The sequence below is a fragment of the Salvia hispanica genome, chromosome 1 (genome assembly GCF_029641045.1).
Source record: "Salvia hispanica isolate PSC_SH4W2 chromosome 1, Shi_PSC_v1, whole genome shotgun sequence".
Taxonomy (NCBI): domain Eukaryota; kingdom Viridiplantae; phylum Streptophyta; class Magnoliopsida; order Lamiales; family Lamiaceae; genus Salvia; species Salvia hispanica.
Genome location: NC_142692.1, coordinates 22,362,324 through 22,382,758, shown reverse-complemented (window position 1 = coordinate 22,382,758; position 20,435 = coordinate 22,362,324). Strand labels below are relative to the sequence as shown.

The 20,435-nt window shown below is 37.6% G+C and overlaps 5 protein-coding genes and 1 non-coding gene across 8 annotated transcripts; 3 read left to right on the top strand and 3 right to left on the bottom strand.

The window, feature by feature from the left end:
• The first annotated feature begins 276 nt into the window (after positions 1-276).
• LOC125224544 (uncharacterized) lies at positions 277-2,960 on the top strand. The gene is made up of 7 exons (XM_048127959.2): positions 277-675; positions 867-1,043; positions 1,139-1,288; positions 1,669-1,770; positions 1,898-1,968; positions 2,052-2,119; positions 2,320-2,960. The coding sequence occupies exons 1-7, from the start codon at positions 490-492 to the stop codon at positions 2,556-2,558; spliced, it is 993 nt and encodes a 330-aa protein (XP_047983916.1). The 5' UTR covers positions 277-489; the 3' UTR covers positions 2,559-2,960.
• Positions 2,961-3,079: 119 nt separating this feature from the next.
• On the bottom strand, positions 3,080-5,109 carry ABCG23 (ABC-2 type transporter family protein). Its single transcript, XM_048127958.2, has one exon. The coding sequence runs from the start codon at positions 5,007-5,009 to the stop codon at positions 3,108-3,110; it is 1,902 nt and encodes a 633-aa protein (XP_047983915.1). The 5' UTR covers positions 5,010-5,109; the 3' UTR covers positions 3,080-3,107.
• A 108-nt stretch (positions 5,110-5,217) lies between these two features.
• On the bottom strand, positions 5,218-9,492 carry LOC125224542 (serine/threonine-protein kinase ATG1c-like). Of its 2 annotated transcripts, none has more exons than XM_048127956.2 (13): positions 8,819-9,492; positions 8,485-8,605; positions 8,360-8,418; positions 8,154-8,218; positions 7,897-7,990; positions 7,752-7,832; positions 7,557-7,665; positions 7,387-7,459; positions 6,986-7,311; positions 6,524-6,873; positions 6,083-6,377; positions 5,780-5,850; positions 5,218-5,661 (listed from the first exon to the last, which is right to left on the bottom strand). In XM_048127956.2, exons 1-13 carry the CDS (start codon positions 9,053-9,055, stop codon positions 5,422-5,424), a joined length of 2,121 nt encoding a protein of 706 aa, XP_047983913.1. In that variant the 5' UTR covers positions 9,056-9,492; the 3' UTR covers positions 5,218-5,421. The 2 variants fall into 2 exon arrangements, with proteins under 2 accessions (XP_047983913.1, XP_047983914.1); XM_048127957.2 differs by having other exon boundaries at positions 6,986-7,305.
• Positions 9,493-9,928: 436 nt separating this feature from the next.
• On the top strand, positions 9,929-10,002 carry TRNAV-CAC (transfer RNA valine (anticodon CAC)). The gene has a single exon. It is a non-coding gene; the product is annotated as a tRNA-Val (tRNA).
• A 5-nt stretch (positions 10,003-10,007) lies between these two features.
• On the top strand, positions 10,008-12,650 carry LOC125185220 (PRA1 family protein A1-like). Of its 2 annotated transcripts, none has more exons than XM_048081719.2 (8): positions 10,008-10,383; positions 10,531-10,571; positions 10,671-10,749; positions 10,895-10,981; positions 11,097-11,185; positions 11,270-11,341; positions 11,421-11,544; positions 12,335-12,650. In XM_048081719.2, exons 1-7 carry the CDS (start codon positions 10,226-10,228, stop codon positions 11,522-11,524), a joined length of 630 nt encoding a protein of 209 aa, XP_047937676.1. In that variant the 5' UTR covers positions 10,008-10,225; the 3' UTR covers positions 11,525-11,544; positions 12,335-12,650. The 2 variants fall into 2 exon arrangements, with proteins under 2 accessions (XP_047937676.1, XP_047937675.1); XM_048081718.2 differs by having other exon boundaries at positions 10,017-10,383; positions 11,421-11,568.
• Positions 12,651-14,488: 1,838 nt separating this feature from the next.
• LOC125218938 (uracil phosphoribosyltransferase) lies at positions 14,489-18,417 on the bottom strand. Its single transcript, XM_048120747.2, has 13 exons — positions 18,219-18,417; positions 18,012-18,101; positions 17,842-17,920; positions 17,549-17,607; positions 17,178-17,255; positions 16,865-16,946; positions 16,518-16,566; positions 16,239-16,300; positions 15,793-15,860; positions 15,227-15,282; positions 15,104-15,151; positions 14,901-15,001; positions 14,489-14,739 (listed from the first exon to the last, which is right to left on the bottom strand). Exons 1-12 carry the CDS (start codon positions 18,339-18,341, stop codon positions 14,950-14,952), a joined length of 846 nt encoding a protein of 281 aa, XP_047976704.1. The 5' UTR covers positions 18,342-18,417; the 3' UTR covers positions 14,489-14,739; positions 14,901-14,949.
• Positions 18,418-20,435: the final 2,018 nt, after the last annotated feature.

Sequence of the window (20,435 nt, the reverse complement as noted above, 5' to 3'; positions counted from 1 at the left end):
TTTCCTTTTTCAGTTAATAAAAGAAGAATACTTCCCTAAAAGAAAAAAGAAAAGATGTCATAATTAAAAATTAAATGCGCTTTATTGAAGAAAGGGTGCAAGTGTGTAGAAGAATATTCAAAATGGGCTTTGTATTAAAAGGCCAATGTAAAGTCTGGGCTTTAAAATTGTATAGAGTTTAGTCAATCACAATAAATAGAGGCCCAGGCCCATAAGTCATGTGGTGTGAAAGCTCTTAGCTTTCAAATTTTAAGATCAACGTAATATTCCACGGAATCAAATTGGCACCCAAACTAGGGCTTTTCCACTAGGTTTTAGTCCATTTTCATAAATCAGAGAAATCTCCGCGAGGAATGGAGAATTTGACTGGATTCTTCGTCGCCGTCAATCTCGAATTGGATTTTCCTTCGACACGCTAAAGATTTTTAGGGGACTTCTGTGGCGCTGTTGATTAGGTATATTTTTTTGTTGATTTTCTGGTTCGAATTGATGGAAGCTAGAGTTGGAGTGGATGGCGGCACCGCGGCGAGGAAGTTTCTACACCAGCAATCGCGGCCGCAGCAGCCGCAAATATCGCAGATTGGCACGGTTCCGCAGCTTCTCGCCGGTGGCATCGCCGGAGCTTTCAGTAAGACATGTACTGCTCCTCTAGCGCGGCTCACCATTCTGTTCCAGGTAAATTACATCTTATCCTTCCCTTACTCTGTCTTCACTCTGTTTTATTGCTTAAATTGGTGCGGGAAGTTGTAGCCAGATAAGCTTACTGAAAAAATCGACGTTTTATTTTAGTCCACAAATTTGTTAAGATGTTTTTGAAGCTTAATTTTATATTCGTCTTACAAATTTCTTTTTTAATCTCATGGTAGCTGCAAGGCATGCATTCAGATGTTGCGATACTGAGTAAGCCTTGTATATGGCGTGAGGCCTTACGCATAGTTAATGAAGAAGGTGTTAGGGCATTCTGGAAAGGGAATTTGGTTACCATAGCCCATCGTCTTCCTTATTCTTCAGTCAATTTCTATTCCTATGAACAGTACAAAAGAGTGAGTAATTTTATTTAATTGAGCATATTGCATTACTAACATGGTTCAAGCTTGTTCACGTGCTGACAATGGAGGTATTTTCACTTTCCTACCAGATTTTGAGATCAATACCTGGTCTTGAAGGTAATGGAGAACATCCCCATGCAGATGCATTTGTGCATTTTGTAGGTGGTGGCTTGGCAGGAATGACTGCTGCGTCTGCTACATATCCTTTGGATCTTGTTAGAACGAGGTTGGCGGCACAGGTAAAGTATTGCAATGCTGAAATTGAAGCATGACCTGTTTATGTTTAGCCATAACCTCTGGATCACTGAAAATGAAATACTAGGAAAAAAGAAGTAGAAAGAGAAGAACTGTCACAATAACGAAGGCTTGCACAACATCACTCTAGAACCTCAAATATGTATAAATATGTTTGACTTAATTTTGTTCAGGATCTTGGTTTGCCGATGTTTCCTTTTTCTAGTGGACATACGTCTTCTCATTATTATACCTTGTACTTTAAAACTCTTTCTCTAGTTTGAGATACTGGGGGAAGCATTATGACGCTAGCTGCAAATTCTCTCTCGTAATATTCATCTTTTGAATTACTATTACTTAATTGCAAACTTTGTTTTTTTTATAGAGGAATACCATATATTATGAAGGCATTAGGCATTCAATTCGTACCATCTGCCGAGATGAAGGTTTTTTTGGCCTGTACAAAGGGCTAGGAGCAACGTTACTGGTACCTTTCCTTTGCCTTTAAATATGTCTTTTTTCCTTTGCCTAAACATTATTGGTACCTTTCCATATAGCATCCAGACTTCCTATAGAGAATTTTTATTTTATTTAGTTTATCATTTGGGCTACAGGGAGTTGGGCCCAGTATAGCGATAAGCTTTTCGGTTTATGAGGGTTTGAGATCTTCCTGGCTCTCTCACAGGTAAAAGAAACCTGGATATTTTACTTCAATTGTAGGAATCCTTTTTTGTATATAAATGGGCTTAAAATTCTTTATTTGACTAGGCCTGATGATTCTACTGTATTGGTGAGCCTTGCTTGTGGTAGTCTTTCTGGCATTGCGTCATCAACAGGTGAGCCTTGCTTGTGGTACCTTTCCTGTTTTTCTTGATTATGAATCTATGATACAAATGGGTCCATAAAACTAGTTCAACTGTATCATTAAGTGCTGCACATTAGATTTATAAGCAAGCAAGCCCTCATGATCAACACCTGGTAACTTACTGAAATTAAGGGAAGAATTCACTAACTTGATATACTTGTTTGGCTGTAGCGACATTCCCTTTGGATCTCGTAAGGCGAAGAATGCAATTAGAAGGTGCTGCTGGTCGAGCCCGGGTATACAAAACTGGATTACTTGGAACGTTGAAACACATTATCCGTTCTGAAGGCCTCCGTGGAATGTATAGAGGGATAATGCCTGAATACTACAAGGTTGTTCCAGGTGTAGGCATTGTTTTCATGACCTATGAAACATTGAAGAAGCTTCTAGCACAAGGGCCTTTCAGTTAATTCGATCACTGCATCTGGTCATGGCTTACCAGTTCAGTTGTCAACCTCCTAAAACCCTTGGCCCTAAGGGAACAGTGAGGCCCAGTTTTGATTTAAATTGTAAGGAATGTTACTAATATAGGTAGATAACTCTAATTTGTGGCAGTAAATTATGTTGCTGCCAAGGACGGTGATGTCTCAGTGTAAAGTCTATTGATATTGTTGAATTTGGCATCAATGATTTACTCTAGCGAACATTTGTTGTAGTTTTTAGGCCTTCCATCTCAGTAGATTTTGTTATGATTATTTTATCAAATGTTGTCACACTTGAAAGTTGATACAGTTTTGTACGAGCTGAGCTCTCCAGCTCTGTTGATTTGTATTATTACAAGTGAGATGATTTAATTCATTACGTTTTTTTAATTGTTGTATTATTCAATTTCACCTGTGAAGTTCATTGATGTAGTGCTTCTTTGAGGATAACACGCTTATAGAAACAAGAAGTGCCCCTCTCATCAACTTTGTTACATATAGAAGCAGGAGAAAAAAAATTGATTTGGTTTTATTGCATTACAGATCTGTCTTGGAAACCTTCCGGGTAAGAAGAACCCAAGAAAGTATCCGATACAAAACGAAGAAGGCGAGCATGATGGCAACGTTGATCCATCTGGTGTCCTCCTCCAGTCCCCTGCTCTTCAACACATCTCTCCCGGTGAGCGCACACACGCCAGACCTTGTCGAGAAACACTCGTCTCTCTCACTCCAATACTCGTTGAGAAGCAGAGAATCAAGAGGGTACCTATAAAGTGACACATAATACATGAAAAGCCAGTATTTGGGAATGAACTCTCTCGGGATGAAGTAGCCGGAAAACAGGAAGAATGCTCCCAAAGCAGTGCAGATGAGCGAATTCCCGGATATGAAATCCGGGGATATAACACTCAGAAACAGCACCAGAGAGCTCGCCATCAGCACGATCAGCCACACAACCAACGTGAAAAACAAGAATGCAGAATACGAAGGGTTGAGCCCAACAATCCAATACAATGGCACGGAAAACAGAATCGCCACCACAAACAACAACGGAAAGAAGATGATGGTATTTGCGATCAAGTAGGAGGACACTCTATACGATCCCCTCGATGCCTCCTTCATCAACACATGCCTCTCTTGAAGATAAATAGGCAAAGCTTCCACAGTTGAGGACAGCAGAAAGCTCAGACTAAACGCGAATAGGCCTAATCTCTCTGCAACTCCGCCTTCGTCTTTCCTTACTCCAACATAAACGCTCCCCAAACCCAACCCTCCAACAAGAGCTTGCATCGTTCGAGCCAATAAAAGCTGCTTAGTTCTGTAAATGATCTTCCATAACCTAACACACAACACCATTATCTCATATAATCGCCAAACAAATGGATCACTGCCTACTTCCTTCTTGGCTCTTTCAATCTGCAGCGTTGAATACGTATTTGTATTCTGCGTTTTCGAGTAGGACTCCTCAAGAATGGATACCATCTCCATTGAGAACTCGAGAGGGTTTATCTGTGGTGGGATCTTGAACCCCTGCTTCGTGATGGCTAGCTCTAGAGACTGGAGCGAGCCGTTGTGGACGACTGAGCCGTGGGAGAGGATCAAGAAGTTTGGAATGCGTTGGAGGATCCGGTAACTTGGTTGGTGAATAGAGAGGATTATGGTCCTCTGCCTGCCTTGAGCCATGGACGAAAGCAGCTCGACTACATGGAGAGCCGAGCTGCTGTCGAGGCCAGAAGTTGGCTCGTCGAGAAGCAAAATGGGAGGATCGTGGATCACGTCCACTGCGATGGAGACTCTCTTCCTCTCTCCTCCGGATATCCCACGATTGTCTTCGTCTCCGACGAAAGTATCAGCCACATGGACGAGTCCGAGCTCTTGCATCAGGCAGTCGACTCTGTCTTCTCTGTCGCGAGCAGTCATCTCCTTTAGCCTGAACTTGGCACTGAACATGAGTGTTTCTTTAACCGTGAGGAGAGGGAAAAGGGTGTCTTCTTGAGCAATGAAGCCACATATCTTTCTAAGATGTTCTTGGCTGGCCACGATGTTGTCGTTGAGGACGATGCTCTTGGGATCAAAGTCTCGGTCGCGTACCCGGCCAGAGACGATTCTAAGGAGGGTGGACTTTCCCGTTCCGCTTGGGCCCACGACCGCGAGGATCTCGGAGCTTCTCGCGACGAAGGAGACGGATTTCAGAATGTTGATCGGTGGCAACTTAGCGCCCCCGGAAACGAGGGCGGAGAACCATGTGTTTTTGTGAATGGTGTAGGATAGGTTGGTGACTGTGAGTTTGTAAGGTGTTTGGGTGTGGTGGTGGGGTGGGGAGTGGTTGGAGGAGGAGGATTGGCTGGTGGACTCCTCCTGCGAGTCCGACGTCGAGAAGAGCACCACAGAGTCATCTTCTATGGTTGCTGATGGTGGTGGTTGGAAGCATGTAGCCATTGTTGAATGCTACAAAGATGATGAGAATATAAATGGAAAATGGAGACTTAAAGAGAAGAAGGTTACAGCTGGGAAGAGGAGGTTGAACCAACAAAGGACTATTGCAGCATGAGATGACACATTAGGCTATGGTTGGTCATCCATGGAGGTTGACTCTCCCTCTCTCTCCAAAACTAATACTAGTATAGTTATGACTTCAAAGGAAGCGTAAAATAAACTCAAGATAAGATTGATCCATATAGGCTTACAACGTCTGTACAAATTTGGATTTCCAAGAATATAAAGTGTGAATATATATATATACAGCACAGGCATGCTTTCATGTTGCTAGGAATTTACAGAAGGAAAAAAAGGTGAAAATAAAAAAATAAAGAATTGAAATTAATGTGATTTTCTTGGTACGGCACCGGTTTCAAGAAGAGCTAGGATGATGATCTCCCTTCAACATACCAATTTTTTGAGACCTTGAAATGTTATGCCTGTTGTTGATGGCATTAATGTAATTCTCGATCCGGTATCGGTCCGAGTTGGTGAGGGAAAATTGAGGATTCAAAGCGAGGCACGGTGCCTCCACTAGAAGAAAACGGAATAGGTGAACGGATTTTGAGTAGAAAATCACAGCACTTTCAGTATCACCCATATATTCATCTACCTGCAACCAATCCACAAAAAATCTCACATTCTTTACCCTGTCATGTTTGAATATTTTTGGTAACTTCTTTAAAACTTTAGTGTTTCATGGATCTAGCAAATAACGAACTAATACTTACTGCTCCGTGTCTCCCCAACGCTAGAGCAGATTGATATATTAATTCCATAGCATCTGGGATCTCCTTATTTCCTGAATCAAGAAACTCGTGATTTCGTCACTGAATAAATCATAAAGCATATATATCCATCTAGTACATGGATATGAATAGAGAGATGTCAAATGGAATAGCCTCAAATCCTTTTCAATTAGTTATCCAATTAAAGAGCATGTTAAACTTTCATATTTCAGGTTCTTGATCGCGGGCGTCTATGAGCCTAAAACTCTTGCATATGGACAAGATTAATAGGGTTGGTCCTCGTACCAGGTTCTATTACTTTCGCAAGTTCCTCAGCGTGCTCAACTTCCTGAAGAAATGCTCTCTCTATCTGTTCACTGATATTAACTGGCCCCTGCCTATTCGCAATATTATTAAGAAACTCTTCACCAGATGAATTACGCTCAGCCTGAGAGACTTCTCTTGATCTTGTTTCATCACGGCTTGGACTTCCATGCATAGCTGAAGCTGCATGAGTGTGACAAATGTGCAAAGCTTGCTTCCATATAGCAAGAATAACGAGCTGAACTGAAAAGGCTTCTAGCTGCATTCCTCCCTTGATCTATAAAATAGGAGCCATATATTTAGCATACCTCAAATAGGACAGTTGGGAGATTCAATATGTTATATAGGTGATATAAAATACCATCTCAAACTAATGACGATATACAATTTAGTGTCATAATTTAGCAAGATTGCTCAAATTACCTTATCATTTACTAACTCTGTGATGGCAGCTGCAAAGCGCTGCAATGAACTGATCCGTATCGTGTAGTCAGTTGATGGCAGCTCTAAATTAAATACATTATTCACTGATCCATGTGAAATCTCAGGAGCAGATAGCCGACTTTCTATACCTCGTGCACGATCAACTTTACCAGTTCGTCCCCCAATTATCGGAAACGGAGTAGTGGAAACATCTCCAGGATGAGATGGTGCACTTCCACATTTAGACTGAAAATAACTAGCCTTGAAAGCATGCCCTACTGATGGAATTTTCATTGGAGAACCAGGGACAATCACATAATCCTTGTCGATGGACTCAACTGGATCATCGACTGTCGAGTCATATCAAATTAGACGGAGAAATGAAAAGCTAGCAAGCAATATAAGCTGTGCTTAAAGAATCTATGCCACAAAAGAATCATATAAGATTGTCAACATAGCTACCTTTTTTAGGATGAGTATCTAGTAGTAAATCAATGTCCATGGTTTTCAGAGACCCCTTGAGCTTTCCTTGGCGGTTGTCGACTCTGGCCCCTGTAATTTCTACTTTATGAGGAGAAAATCTCTCGTGCGTTGACTTTTTGGTGGTTGTTTCTGGGTAAGATGGACTGACAATAGTGCCATTGCATTCTTCATCTAGACTAAACGGTAAACACTCTTCATGCAAACTTTGGGCTGTATTACATTCAGGTAAACAATCTTCGTCAAAGCTTTCATCTGTATTCCCCGCAAGAGGGAAACCATCTAACACTCTTTCTGATTGCCTGTTTCTGCAAAAGAGAAGTTTGCAAAATAAAAGAACATATGTATTATCATGATCGAATAAACTTGCATATTTTATTCACCTGAATGATTCATCAAGTTGTCTTTGAGACAGATAAGGATGGTTAAAAAACTCCTCAAATGTCAACCGCTCCACTGTTAAATAAGGGTATCAACAAATTGATATGTTTATTTATTTTTTGATAAAGTAACCATACAGTTTTCATAAATTCTGACACTAAGAATGGAATACCTGGATTGCGCCGCAGCAACTTTCTGCACAAATCCATGCAGTGCAGATTCAAATCCTTTGCCTCAGGTGGGAACTTCAAATCAGTTGCTTTAATGATGTTCTGGAGCAGCTGAGGGATGCAGTTCGGACAATGTTTTGTTACAAGCAAAACACAGCTAAAAAGCTTATAAGCAATCAAACTCTAAGATAACATACCTGTATCTGGTTAACTCCTGTAAACGGAGTTTTCCCGGTTACAAGTTGGAATAGAATGACACCAACACTCCAGAGATCTGCCTGTTTTATTGGGTTAATACTAGGAGTAGGAGAGGATTAGAATATGTGAACTACTGAATGCCACCTTAGCATCATATCTCTGGAGCTGCATTATTTCGGGAGCCATGTATAGTGGTGAACCACACAAAGTTTCTGCAAGGCCTAAAGGTTGTAGAGATCTGGCAGAACGAAAGAATTCTTTTGTTTCAAATTTCAAGCTTTACTTTGGTTTGTATCCATACAAGTTACAGAGAGTAAATTTATGCTACTATGTCATCATACTTGACTAGCAACATCACTATAATGACCAGAAATACAAGATTCAAGAGAAAATAGTCATGCCTTGCAAAGCCGAAATCAGCAATCTTCAGGATGCTGTTGTCACCATTAGATGAAAGAAGGAGATTCTGTGAAGGATTCAGGCACACTATTTCAGTTCATAACAACTATTCAAATTATGGTTACATTTGGAACAATTGATTGATTAAAGACTATAAGAACCTCACTACAGAGAAAAAGTAAGTTTTAAAGTTTGTTGCAATGCACACCTGAGGCTTTAAGTCGCGGTGTATAAGATTGTTTTCACGGAGAACTTTGAGACCCTCAGCTGCATATCATTAAAATTATGAAGAAACCCTCAGCATACGGAAGAGGGCAAAACAATAAGTGATACCTAGTTGCTGCATAAAGCGCTTTGTAGTTGCCTCGGAGATTCCTCCTTGGAGTCGTTGAAGATGAATTGAAAGGTCACCTCCTCTGCAATACTCCAAAACAATGTACATCTTTCCTGGCTCCTGAAAATATCGCAACAAATTGACTGCTGCGCATAAGAATGTATGGTGACATTAATGGAAAACAGGACATATTGAATTTCACTTCCCCTCCAAAAATCCTTGCTTTAATAATTAGATTTTTCTGAATTTGAAATCCATCAAGTCAGGCTGACAAATGAAAATCGATGACTAAAAAGGAATAACAATTCGAAATGGAGAAAGTAGGTTTAAGACCTCGAGCATATCGTGCAAACGGATGATGTTGGGGTGATTGATTTTCTTAAGAATGACGATCTCCGACTTCAAGCTGTCCTGCAATTTGGGGTTCAGTCGAGAGGTAGCGATCTCTTTGATGGCGACTTCGGTGCCGTGGACGCGGTGGCGCGCGTGCCACACCGTGGAGAAGGAGCCCGCCCCAATCTGCTTGCCCACCACATAATCCCCCACCACGTAGTAGCCCCTCTGCGCCATCGCGAACTAAATGGAGCATCCAAACCTCTGCACAAGACAAGACAAATCAAAATTGAAGGATGAACAGGTAAAGGGAAAAAGAATTCGGTTGTCTTTTGCTCTTTTTTCTTCTTCTTTTTCGCCTTTTTTAGTTTGAGCTATGGGGATGAAGTTAATCAGTGGCTTTAATCGACAAAAGTTGCTGCAAAGTGTTGAAGAATGAGATTTCTGAATGCCGTTTCCGAATTGTTTTGTTTACAGATTTTGATGGCTTTGGCAGTAAACAAAATTGTTTCTTCACGTTACACAATTCAACTTAAATAAACAATAATGCTTCAATAATCAATAATTGATTAATTTAGAATCTATTGGATGGAAAAAAAATGATTCTATGCGGTCTGGCCCTGAATACGGGCTGAGTTGAAGACTTTGATAATTCTCCCAAAAAAAATACCAGATCGCAGCACTGTTATTGAATATCGTGTTACATAAATACCATTATGACGCAACTACCTATCCATTTGTACGAAGCTGAGTTCATATAATTCAGGGATGAATTTAATAGCTCCATACGGAGCGCTTTAACAAAAGTCTGTGTATGCTATTTTGATATTTTCTGTTTCCTTTTATCCCACAAAAAATATTATATTTTTTTTTTTAGTTTGTTCCACAAAAGATGTCACATTTTCCTTTTTTTGAAAAACTTCTCTCACACATAAATATGAAAATTATATTCTCTCTTCATTTAACACATAAAACAAAATCTCGTACCGTCACACAAGTGTGACATCTTTTGTGGGACGGAGGGAGTACTATGTTTTTCAAATTTCAAAAAATCTAGACTAAATAAATATTTATTTCTATATATATATTTCATTATGCAATGAACAAGCTGTCTGGGTGGTGTAGTCGGTTATCACGCTAGTCTCACACACTAGAGGTCCCCGGTTCGAACTCGGGCTCAGACATACCTTTATGTTGCGCCTTTTTTTTGGCTTCTGAACATCTCCATCTCTCTCTCTCTCTTCAAACTTGGTCCTCTCTCTCTCTGACTTATCACCAAATTAGTCCACCACGCAATCCACCTCTCTGTCAGCAGCAGCGTGCCTCTTTCTTCAATCCATAGTTTTCCTTTTGTTTTTGTTTTTGTTTCCTTGCCTAGGGTTTCTCCCAATTAATTGTCCTGGGCGGATGGATTGGAGCAACGTCACTGCTGAGGATCTGGTGGAGGCGCTTCGAGAAGTCGACTGGTCCTCCCCGCCGCGTCCATTCTCCGACTTCTTCTCCCGATTCACTCTTCCGCGCTCTTATGCCAAATGGAACAGTCGCCTCAAATGCAACCTCTACTAGTTCGATCCTTCTCCTTATGCTTTTTTCTCATCGATTCATTTTTTCAATTTCAATTTCATTCTACTCTTCCAGTTGCTATTTTTCCCTGTTTCAAGTAATTGAGTGAAATCAGTTATTGAAGAGCAATTATCATCTTATTTTTGCAGTTACCGGACCAATTATTTCATCATGATTGTTTTCATTCTTGGTAAGACAATTGATGGCGGATGTTTGTTTGTGTGCGTGCTCATATGATTATGTCATTACTTGAATTATAGTAATGGACTGCTATGGATGGTAATTTCAGGGTTGGGGTTTCTTAGGAGGCCGCTAGCAATTGTTGCAGCTTTGATGGCAGCTCTGAGCATTGCTTTCCTAAATGATAGGTATGGATTACATTGTTGCAAGACCTGTGCTTTTTCCCCCTTATTGTAACACAGAGTGCGTTTGATTAGACAATCATATGTTTCTTTTGGATATGCTTATTTTTGTTCTCTGCTTTCTTATATTGCAAGATATTTGTGCATTTAGCTTTGCAGGCACTTTTAATGAGAAAGTCACAAGAACTGTTCGTCAATTTTCACCACATCTAGCTGCCAAAATGAGACCTCCCCTTACGTAAGCATTATTACATCTCGACAATTGTTTAGCGCTAAATTATGCTCCTAACTTAGGGTTATAATTGAGTTAGGCCTGTTATTCGTTTAGCTCCTAATTTAGATAATTGAGTTAGGCCTGTTATTCGTGGGCGCCCATCTTCTAGACGATCCATACATATATGTGGATGGCCACGCTGGATATTTTCCTTGGCATTTTCCATAGGTATGAGATTTTTAGACCTATTTATTGGTAATTTTTAAGTAACAGCTTAATGCTGGTAATAATATGTAATACTTCTCTCTGCAGTGAGCTGCATCCTTTGGTTCATCTCTTGTGGCATTGTTACTGTCTTGTGGGCGTTAACTGTCGGTCTACTTGGTAAATTTACCCATTAGTTTCATATACTTTTCTGGGTTGAAGCTTTTGTACATCTCTGACCTCTTTCTCTCTCTCTCAGCCACCCTCATTCATGCTAGCTTTAGAACGCCAAACCTGAAAGCTCGGCTGAATACATTCCGTGAAGAATTCCGCGCAGTTTGGCGCAATTATAGTGAGCTGTAGCTTGTGGTAGCTGAGCACATGTCAGTTTCTTTACCCTGAGAATGGTATAATATCTAATCTTTACATTTACTCAAGACAGTATATTTCTATATGTTTAATTGATTATGATTGCATTTTGTTGCACTGCGTATGAAATGGATTTCTTACAGTTCCAGAATTTTAAAGTTTCTTAGAAATTGTCAGGGTAGCTTGGGAATTGGGATAGTTATATTCTGCATACTTGTCCCAGCCAAGTGAGTGACATATGTGGTCATAGTGTTATTTGCGGTCTCTTCAGTTGGATCTTAATATATCTGTTTATGTACAAAGTGCTTCTTGACATCCTTACATCATTTTGCAACTTCATATGATGTATGATTGTAAGAGTCTTGGGGGGTTTTAAATCAGTTATAAATATACGGCATGGATGTAAAAGCTACCTGTGTGATAGTTTTATACTACTATCAATTTATTCACCTTCCACTTCTAGGAAATCGAGTATATATATGATTGGCCATTTCACATTTATGAATATCTATCTTCTGTTGTAAGGTTGTTTTGAATATCTGTTTTCTGAGAAGAAAGATAACCATAGTATTTTTCATTGTCATAAGATAACATGTACATTTTGTTTCCCTGATATATGTTCCATTCTTGTGCATGGTAAATCTAGAGTTTTTGTGGAACAAGCCAAGGATGATAATTTGACTTGTTCAAGCATATCTTCCTTACTTTTTCGATAAGTCACACCCCAGAGTGAACTAAATGAATAAACCTTTGTTCATATTAATCTTCACCATATTGACCGATGAAATACCTCATCTTTTTCAGCTTCCCATTCTCCTTGTGGGATTGGTGTGCTTATGAAGATGGGGTGTTATGTTCTCTGGCTCATTTCTGCGTGGCTGTCAATTCTCATGGAGCATGTTCTGCAAAGATTACAGATAGAACATTGTAAAGCTGTTGGATTCCATATGATTCAGTATTGAGAAATCTTTGGAATTTATATTCAAAGATTTCTTGTTGTGTTGTATAGAAGTCCACCTCTTATCAGTGTAGTGCCGTGTATAAAGTAATAGCAACTTTGACCTAAATTGTGTTAGAAACATGTATTTTTGGGATGTTTTTTGTGGTGTTTTATTGCTTACTGACTTTGTTAGTTTTTCTTGCTTGTGACATTACGAGAATATGCAATTGCAAACATATTAAAGTGCGACCATGAAGTCGATTTTAAAAGGAAAAAAAGAAGTCGGTTGTGGAATGACAACACATCAACAAGAGTGATTAGCCCTTTTCATAGATTAATTAAGAAAGCATGGGGTCAGACATCAGGTCAGAATTAAACAAATGATAAGCAATAAAAAAGCAAAATAAAGGAAATAACAACGCAGGCACAAAAGAGGGGAATTCCGCAAGACAGCTGAGCACCAAGAAAGCACCATCTAATTATAGTCAGTACAAAAGATAAATGTGCAATTTGATGCTACAAAAATCCAACTTGCACCTCAAATGAGACTCCACAAACATTGGCTAATTCAATTGGAGCAAATTCGAATATGGATTGGCAACAATTGCAACATAAAATCCAAAGATTGATTGCATATACAAATGCAAGCATTTCACTCTATCTTTGTATTCTACAAGAAAAAAGGAACTCAAAAGGCAAAGCCCCATTCCAAAAAAGGTGCAAGAATATATGATCAGATTCAGCTGGCCTGGCCAGCACATGTAGAAAACAAAAAACTGTTCCGATTCTTTAATTTTACCGTGCTCTTTTTGTTAAAGAACCATTATTATCAGCTCTTTTAAGACGATATCTATGTCCTTAGAGCACGGATTAACCAAATCTACAAAGAAAATGCAATTAAATAGGTGTATGAAAGTTGGTATATTAAAGCAGATTTCAGGCAGTGTCGCTGTTAGGTCTCACCCATGTGCACTACATAACATCTCCTAGATTTCAAATATTAATAATATTACCATGCTACACATATATATACACGCTACGCACTCTCAACTCTCAACATTAGATACAGATATAATCCTGGATGGGACCAGCAACAGCTGAGATAACTAAAGGTGGAGGCTAAACTGGAGAAAGTGATGGGATATTATGAGCAATGGGCTCAAGCTTTGGTCTCAGCATGTGGCTTCATCTTGTTGATCGGCTTGGTTTGCTGTTGCCTGAGCAGCAAGCCGCTGCCGCACGGAACCAACAGCAGCAGCACTGGCGCCTGCAGCTGCGACGGTGGATACTTTGGTGTCTAGTTTGTTTAACCTTCCTGGTTGTAGGATTATAGTGCAAAGATAGATAAATTAGGGATTGGTTCTTGCTTTAGATGTTGTAGATGGATTATAGTTTGCTTTGGTTTTTTTTTTTTTTTTTTTTTTTTTTTTTCCCTTCTTCTCTTGTATGAATAGTCTACTCCTTTGGTGTTAATACAATTTTCTTAACTTAGTACCAAACTGAGTTTGTTTGATCTAACTAATTGAGAAAAAATGGCCCAGAGAAAGAAAATGGCTTACAAGTAAGAAAAAACAAAACTGAAGCAATAAATAGCAAAAGAAAATGATCAATTTAATTCATATTCCTTCGTTCCATGTTAATTGAGTCATTTTTCTATTTTGAAAAGTTCCAAGATAATTGAGTCATTTCTATTTTTAACAAAAAATAACACTCTTTTACCTTCTCTCTTACTTTATTCACCATCCATTTAACACACTATTTTTAATCTATGTGGCAAAAAGAAGTATCTCTATTAACCATCATGCCATGAAAACATCTACCTTCCACCCATAGGACTATTTTTGATGGACAAAAGAAATATAATGAGATCCACATTCCATTATCTTTTCCATCCACATTAATTTATAGAGAATATTTTTAACCCGTGTCAAACTCAATTGAGACTCCTACGTGCGGATACAAGGAGTACTACTATTTCTAATACAGTACGGAAGTACAATTTTATTTTTAATATGTGATATAGTAATTATTTGCCATGAATTGATTACCGCAAAATAATTTACAAATATGCAAATAGTGTAAAATAAGTGCCTTACAAAGGTAACAAAATCAAAATAATATAAGGTCATGAAATTCAAGCCACATGCAAATTATATGGAACTGAATGATATTTGTGATGGTAGAAAATATTTTTTTTACACTCCATTTCTTAAGGCGCAAATTGTAAGTGATCACCGGTGGGCTTGATTTGAATACACGATAGAATTACCTGAAGACATGTGTTCAATTAACTTAAGTCAGTCAAAAAATTGTACTAACGTTTTTCATTGAATGATTTCAAGGTTTCAATGAAATATCAAACTCATTTCTATTCATGAAATAAATTGAGTCGTCAATAACTTCGAAAATTTTAGGCAGAGACTGGCGTACCTTGCTTAAAACAAAATTGGGGGTACTGAAAATAGGCTAAAATCCAGATTTATGTGCCGAAGCTCCGGTCACCAGCATCTCCAAGTCCGGGAATTATGAACCTGAAAAATGACAATTAGGAAATGAACCAAAACGATAAAAAAAGAACTCAATGTAAGCAAGCCATGCTGCGATTGATTAGCTCCCTTGAAATATTAGCCTACCCTTTCTCGTTTACGGTAGGGTCAAGGATTCCAGCATACACATGAAGCCTGAGAAACAGTAAGAGGGTTATTTAACCCATACCTTGCAAAAGCAAGAATATAGGGTCCCATAGATAAATTTACCCGGGGAACTTCTCGCTCAATTTTTGAAGGGCAGGAGGAGCAGCAACAGCGGCTATCTGTATCAAACAATTCACGCAACCAGTGAATATTGTACATGCGGTGGGAAAAGAAAATGTTAGAACCAGTGTTGACAGGAGCGCGGGGCACACTGGGTGACAGGCAGGTCGCCCCTTGAATCGGGGCGCACTAGCAGATGTGTGTTCTCATTTTCCAGTGATATTCACGAAGAACTTAAGTTGAAGAAGTAGGAGAATATCGGATTTGAACATTAATTATATTTGAGTTGTTTTAGGATAAAAGATTTGATAAGATTTGAAGAGTTTAGGCATTTGAAATTGCCCCAGGCTTGCCCCTTGAATATCACTCGCCCCAGCCACCTCGGGGCGATTCCTGTCAGAGCCCCGTGCTCATGGCAACCCTGGTTAGAGCCATGTCAGCCAGGGGTCATTAGGATTTTATGACAAACAGAACTGAGGATGAAGGGGACACACACAAGTTAATCGAACAATGTTATGGCCACAAATGTGAATTAAGATGGAAGCATTTGATTAACATTGAAAACCAACCACTTTTATTTGCTTATTGTCAACCCCTCGGTCCTTTATCAATTGTATAGCTGCAACCACTGTACCACCTGAAACATTATGAGAAGAAACATTAAACCATATCACCAAATATACTTAATTTGAAGTGCACGCATGCAGCAACATTGAGTAAAATCCTTTGTGCTCTTTGAATGCTTTAACCTATTACTACCAAATAGCTATACTTTACAGGAAAGTATACTATACATATATTTGCATAACTCCTCTATATGTGGCCCACCTAATGAGCTTTACATAGAGAAGGCTTTCTTGCAGCTGAAGGGCAACCCATATAAAGTATATAGCATTGATTCTAACCGAATACCAAACTGCAGACTTGCCTGAATCTACCTTCCAAGTAAATCTTAGGACAATAAATAACTGCATAATATCAGCAATAACAAATGATGATATCTGAAAATCTATACCTGTTGCAAGCATGGGATCAACAACAAAAACTCGAGAACCTTCTGCAAATTTATCTGGTAACCTGTTTTACAAGTATAAAATCGATTAGACTAATGAAAAGCCTGACCTCACTATTCAAAAAAGGAAGAAACTGGAGGCAAATCTATCCAAATGAAAACATTCAATTGAGCGTGCAATTATATAATTAAGAGTACAGCGCACTAGAAAGGGTTTGAAACATATAGACCACATTTAATCTACTTAACCCCGATAAATTTTTTTCTGCAAACGGCACTTACTTGTTCAAATATACAGATGGCTGAAGTGTTTCTTCATCTCTGCTGATGCCTAGCATTATTAGTTCAAATAAAATGCAAAGATCCAGTGAAAAGGCAATTTAAGTAGGACAAACATGAGTTAATTAAAATACAAAATTTATAAATCAGTGGATCAAAGATAATGCATGAGTAGACAACTACATAAACAACTAAGAATTCGTTAAGTATGAAACCATAACCAGAGTGCTTAAAAGTTATACACTCCAAGAGGGAAAAGTGGTATTTAGTGATACATTACATGTACAACTTGCAATTATTGAAATGCAATCCATTTTCTAGTAATCATAAGAAAAACAACATATCCATACCTAAATGATATGTATTTGTAGCTGGCAAAACTGATGGTGCATGCTCTGCTAAAGCCAGGCCAGCTCTCAATATAGGCACAATCTGTAGGATAATGATTCCCTCAAGTCTTAATCCCAAAATCCAACTACCAAAGCAAAATTATAGCCATAAACTCACACACACACACATGCGCATGCACACATTGTTTCCTACATATTACTCCACAATTTATACCTAAGAACAACAGAATCATATAAAAGGTTGGAAGAGAAAGAAGAATGATGATGGAAGACAGAGTGTGTGTGTGTGTGTTTCAGAGAGATAGAGACTAACTGAAATGGGTTCCCTTGGATCAATAAATTCCACTGCGGTAGCACCCATTGGCGACTGGATCTCTCCGCTAATAGTTGGCTGCCAGTAATTCATAAAAACACAAAACTTGCAACTAATTAGCATATGCAAAGATAAATACTCTAGTAATAAGCTTAAGCCTATGCTTGAAATACTTTCTAAATAAACAACAAGTGTTCACATTGCTTATGCAGTCTTCCCATTTCATGATATTCATGCATTGTCATCAAAGTTATCTTCTTTTTTATTTAATTTTTTTTACTTCCCGTTAACATGCAGTATATCAATTATCAATAAGGAATAAAAACAGAAGGCAGCATCAGTTATCCAAAATAGGAGCTGTGAAAGCTAACCAGCCACTCCCTAGATGCCTCATATATCAGCAACCTCCCAAGCTCCGCCATAGCGTTCTCTGAAACAGCACAGTCGAACAATTAAAGAAGAAAAAGAAAAGGAAACAAACAACGAGACAAGACAAGGAAGCCTAGAAGAAGAAACCTTCATGAATTTGGGATACTTAAGCATATTCCACAGCTAATTCAGTAAACTACTAGTACTAAAATTCAAGATTCACCTCTTCTAATATAATCCTAAGGCGACCAATGCAATTTTCTACTAACAAAATTTGAGCAAATGTTGGACTTACTGAATACGGGACAAGGCGTCTGCTCATTCCGAAGAACTGAAATCCAATGCTTAATTAAAGGGTGCGGCGGGACGAACACCTACCAAGTCCAACAACAAACCTTTTCAATTCAACATACTCAATTCCAAATAAGTCATCAAAATTATGAGCATTCAATCAAACAAACTAACCAACATTCTGTTCCCAGACGGTGACACACCAGATTTATCCGCCGTCGCTTGACAATTGCTGCGCCGTTTACGAAAATCCGAGCTCAAAACCTGGTGAGTGCTACAAATATTAAACAATCTGAAAAAGTTTCCTAAAAAGTTAGGGTTTAATTAAGGAAATAAATGAAAATACTATTAATGGTAGCGACGTGCATAATAGCGACGAACCTTGGGAATAATTATATGAGGGGAGGTTGGATTGAATGCGGGTGGGTGTTGGAGCGACGACGTGAAGAGACAATTATAGCATGGATATCGCAGAACCGGTGAATTCATAATGCCGAATCCCATTTTCTTCAATCCAAAACAGTTTTGTAATATGAGAGCGAATCGGTTATCTTTCCTGCAGATATTTCCTTTCCTCACATTTCCAAAAATATACTCCTATTATTTAAGCCTAGCTAGTAGCCTACTATCAAAAAGTAAAATAGAAAGTAGAGTAAAAACTCAAATGTGGTCCCTAACATATGACTGTTTTATCAATTTGGTTCTTAACATTATCATTTTGATTATTTAGTCCCTCACAAATAGACTCGGACCCGAATCGGTCCTCACTTAACAGAACCGTCAAAAAATAGACGGTGATTGCAATTTGACTATATTAAATTACTAATGGTAATTAATTGTACCTAATTATAATTCTTAATTCCTATTAAATTATAAATTATTCATTTCATTTTGCAACTGATACTATCTTTTTTCCAATTTTGCTAATAGAAAAAGAATTATAATTAGGTATAATTAATTACCATTAGTAATTTAATATAGTCAAATTGTGGTCATCGTCTATTTTTTGACGGTTCTGTTAAGTGAGGACCGATTCGGGTCCGAGTTTATTTGTGAGGGACCAAATAATCAAAAAGATAATGTTAAGGACCAAATTGATAAAACGACCATATGTTAGGGACCACATTTGACATTTATTCTATAAAATATAGAAAAGAAAGTGTACTCAGTGGAAAATGAGTCTTTCTTTGGATAAAGTTTTTATTTTTAAGGAACAGAAAAAAAGAGAAAGAATTTCTATTTTAAGGGGACAGAGAGAGTATAATATACGAGGAATAATATGCTACATACCTTATGTGAGCACCATTCGCGAGCACCACGCTCCTTTAAGGCACGTGTCGCTTGTTTTGATTTATACGTTTAGTTTGATATTAATACATAAAATATATTATTGACATTTTTAATTTTACAACTTTAAGAAATTCTTAAAATTAAAACCATAAATCAAGTAATATTAGTATATCATACATCAACGTCAAATGTATTGCATGCTATAATGAATTGAGCTAACATCCCTAGTATTTTATAAAAAAAATAAAAAATTAAATATACTTATATCATTAGAATATCAGATTATTTTTAATTAATGTTCGATTGTAATATACTCAATTAGTATTAATATAGCAGAGAAATGATATGTTACATACTTATGTGAGCACCACTCTCGTTTGACTAACGTTGTTCGTTTTGATTTATATATTCGTTTGGCTCTAATACATTAAAAAATGTTATTGAAGTTTTTAATTTCACAAAATTCATAAAAATCAAAGCTCGATTTGCTTGTTTTCTCTATAATTTCAAATAAATTAATAAAATTACAAGCTTTGATTTTTATAAATTTTAAAATATTATTTTTTAATGTATTATAATCAAACTAATTATATAAATCAAAACCAACAACTTTAAATGTGCGTCAAAGAGAGTGATGCTCACATAAGGAGCTCACATAAGATATGTAGCATATCATCATTTCTATAACATAACATATAGTATCAAATTTCATTTGTTTCATAATATAATGAATTGAGCTGAGCATTTTAATATTTTTTTAAGAAAAAGAAAATATTAACTATATAAATTAAAATACTTAAACATGAGTCAAAACACATATAATTAATTTTTTAACGAGTTTTGAATCTAACATTCCAAAAATTAAGCATCATGAAAATATCAGTTTTGAGCAAATAGTTTATTAAAAACTGATCTAAAAGCCTCATGTGAATTATTACATAGAAGATTTACATTTTAAAAAATCAACGTAGAGAGAACTGATCAGATGCATATTGTAATTTGTACGTGATAAAAATACGAGTTATTACAAGCATTAAATTATAAATTATTGGAGTACATCAATACTACAGTAGAATGCAACAAAAAGGAATTGTTCATATGAAGGAGGAAACAAAAGTTGAAAAACTTACCAAAACGGCATCTACCGAAATTTGTGAGTTTGAATGAATAATTCCCGTATAGACGCATTCCTGCCTGTATTTATGGTATCACGACTGATATGTAATAGTAATTTTTTATTTTTGTTGCAAATTTAGCAAATCATTAACTAATGTCAGTTTTCCAACTAATTGTTTCCAGAGAACACTG

What these genes read in the sequence shown, in the direction of transcription:
- LOC125224544 (XM_048127959.2), top strand. Translation starts at nt 490, where the DNA reads ATGGAAGCTAGAGTTGGAGTGGATGGCGGCACCGCGGCGAGGAAGTTT. An exon ending in CCTATGAACAGTACAAAAGA is followed by an intron (nt 1,044 to 1,138) that starts GTGAGTAATTTT and finishes CTTTCCTACCAG; the next exon opens with ATTTTGAGATCAATACCTGG. An exon ending in TGGCATTGCGTCATCAACAG is followed by an intron (nt 2,120 to 2,319) that starts GTGAGCCTTGCT and finishes GTTTGGCTGTAG; the next exon opens with CGACATTCCCTTTGGATCTC.
- ABCG23 (XM_048127958.2), bottom strand. Translation starts at nt 5,009, where the DNA reads ATGGCTACATGCTTCCAACCACCACCATCAGCAACCATAGAAGATGAC.
- LOC125218938 (XM_048120747.2), bottom strand. Translation starts at nt 18,341, where the DNA reads ATGGGATTCGGCATTATGAATTCACCGGTTCTGCGATATCCATGCTAT. An exon ending in AGGCATCTAGGGAGTGGCTG is followed by an intron (nt 17,256 to 17,548) that starts GTTAGCTTTCAC and finishes AATTACTGGCAG; the next exon opens with CCAACTATTAGCGGAGAGAT. An exon ending in ACAATAAGCAAATAAAAGTG is followed by an intron (nt 15,283 to 15,792) that starts GTTGGTTTTCAA and finishes TGTTTGATACAG; the next exon opens with ATAGCCGCTGTTGCTGCTCC.
- LOC125224542 (XM_048127956.2), bottom strand. Translation starts at nt 9,055, where the DNA reads ATGGCGCAGAGGGGCTACTACGTGGTGGGGGATTATGTGGTGGGCAAG. An exon ending in ACCGCGACTTAAAGCCTCAG is followed by an intron (nt 8,219 to 8,359) that starts GTGTGCATTGCA and finishes AATCCTTCACAG; the next exon opens with AATCTCCTTCTTTCATCTAA. An exon ending in TCCAGAGATATGATGCTAAG is followed by an intron (nt 7,833 to 7,896) that starts GTGGCATTCAGT and finishes CCAATAAAACAG; the next exon opens with GCAGATCTCTGGAGTGTTGG.
- LOC125185220 (XM_048081719.2), top strand. Translation starts at nt 10,226, where the DNA reads ATGGATTGGAGCAACGTCACTGCTGAGGATCTGGTGGAGGCGCTTCGA. An exon ending in CTCAAATGCAACCTCTACTA is followed by an intron (nt 10,384 to 10,530) that starts GTTCGATCCTTC and finishes TTATTTTTGCAG; the next exon opens with TTACCGGACCAATTATTTCA. An exon ending in GTTAACTGTCGGTCTACTTG is followed by an intron (nt 11,342 to 11,420) that starts GTAAATTTACCC and finishes TCTCTCTCTCAG; the next exon opens with CCACCCTCATTCATGCTAGC.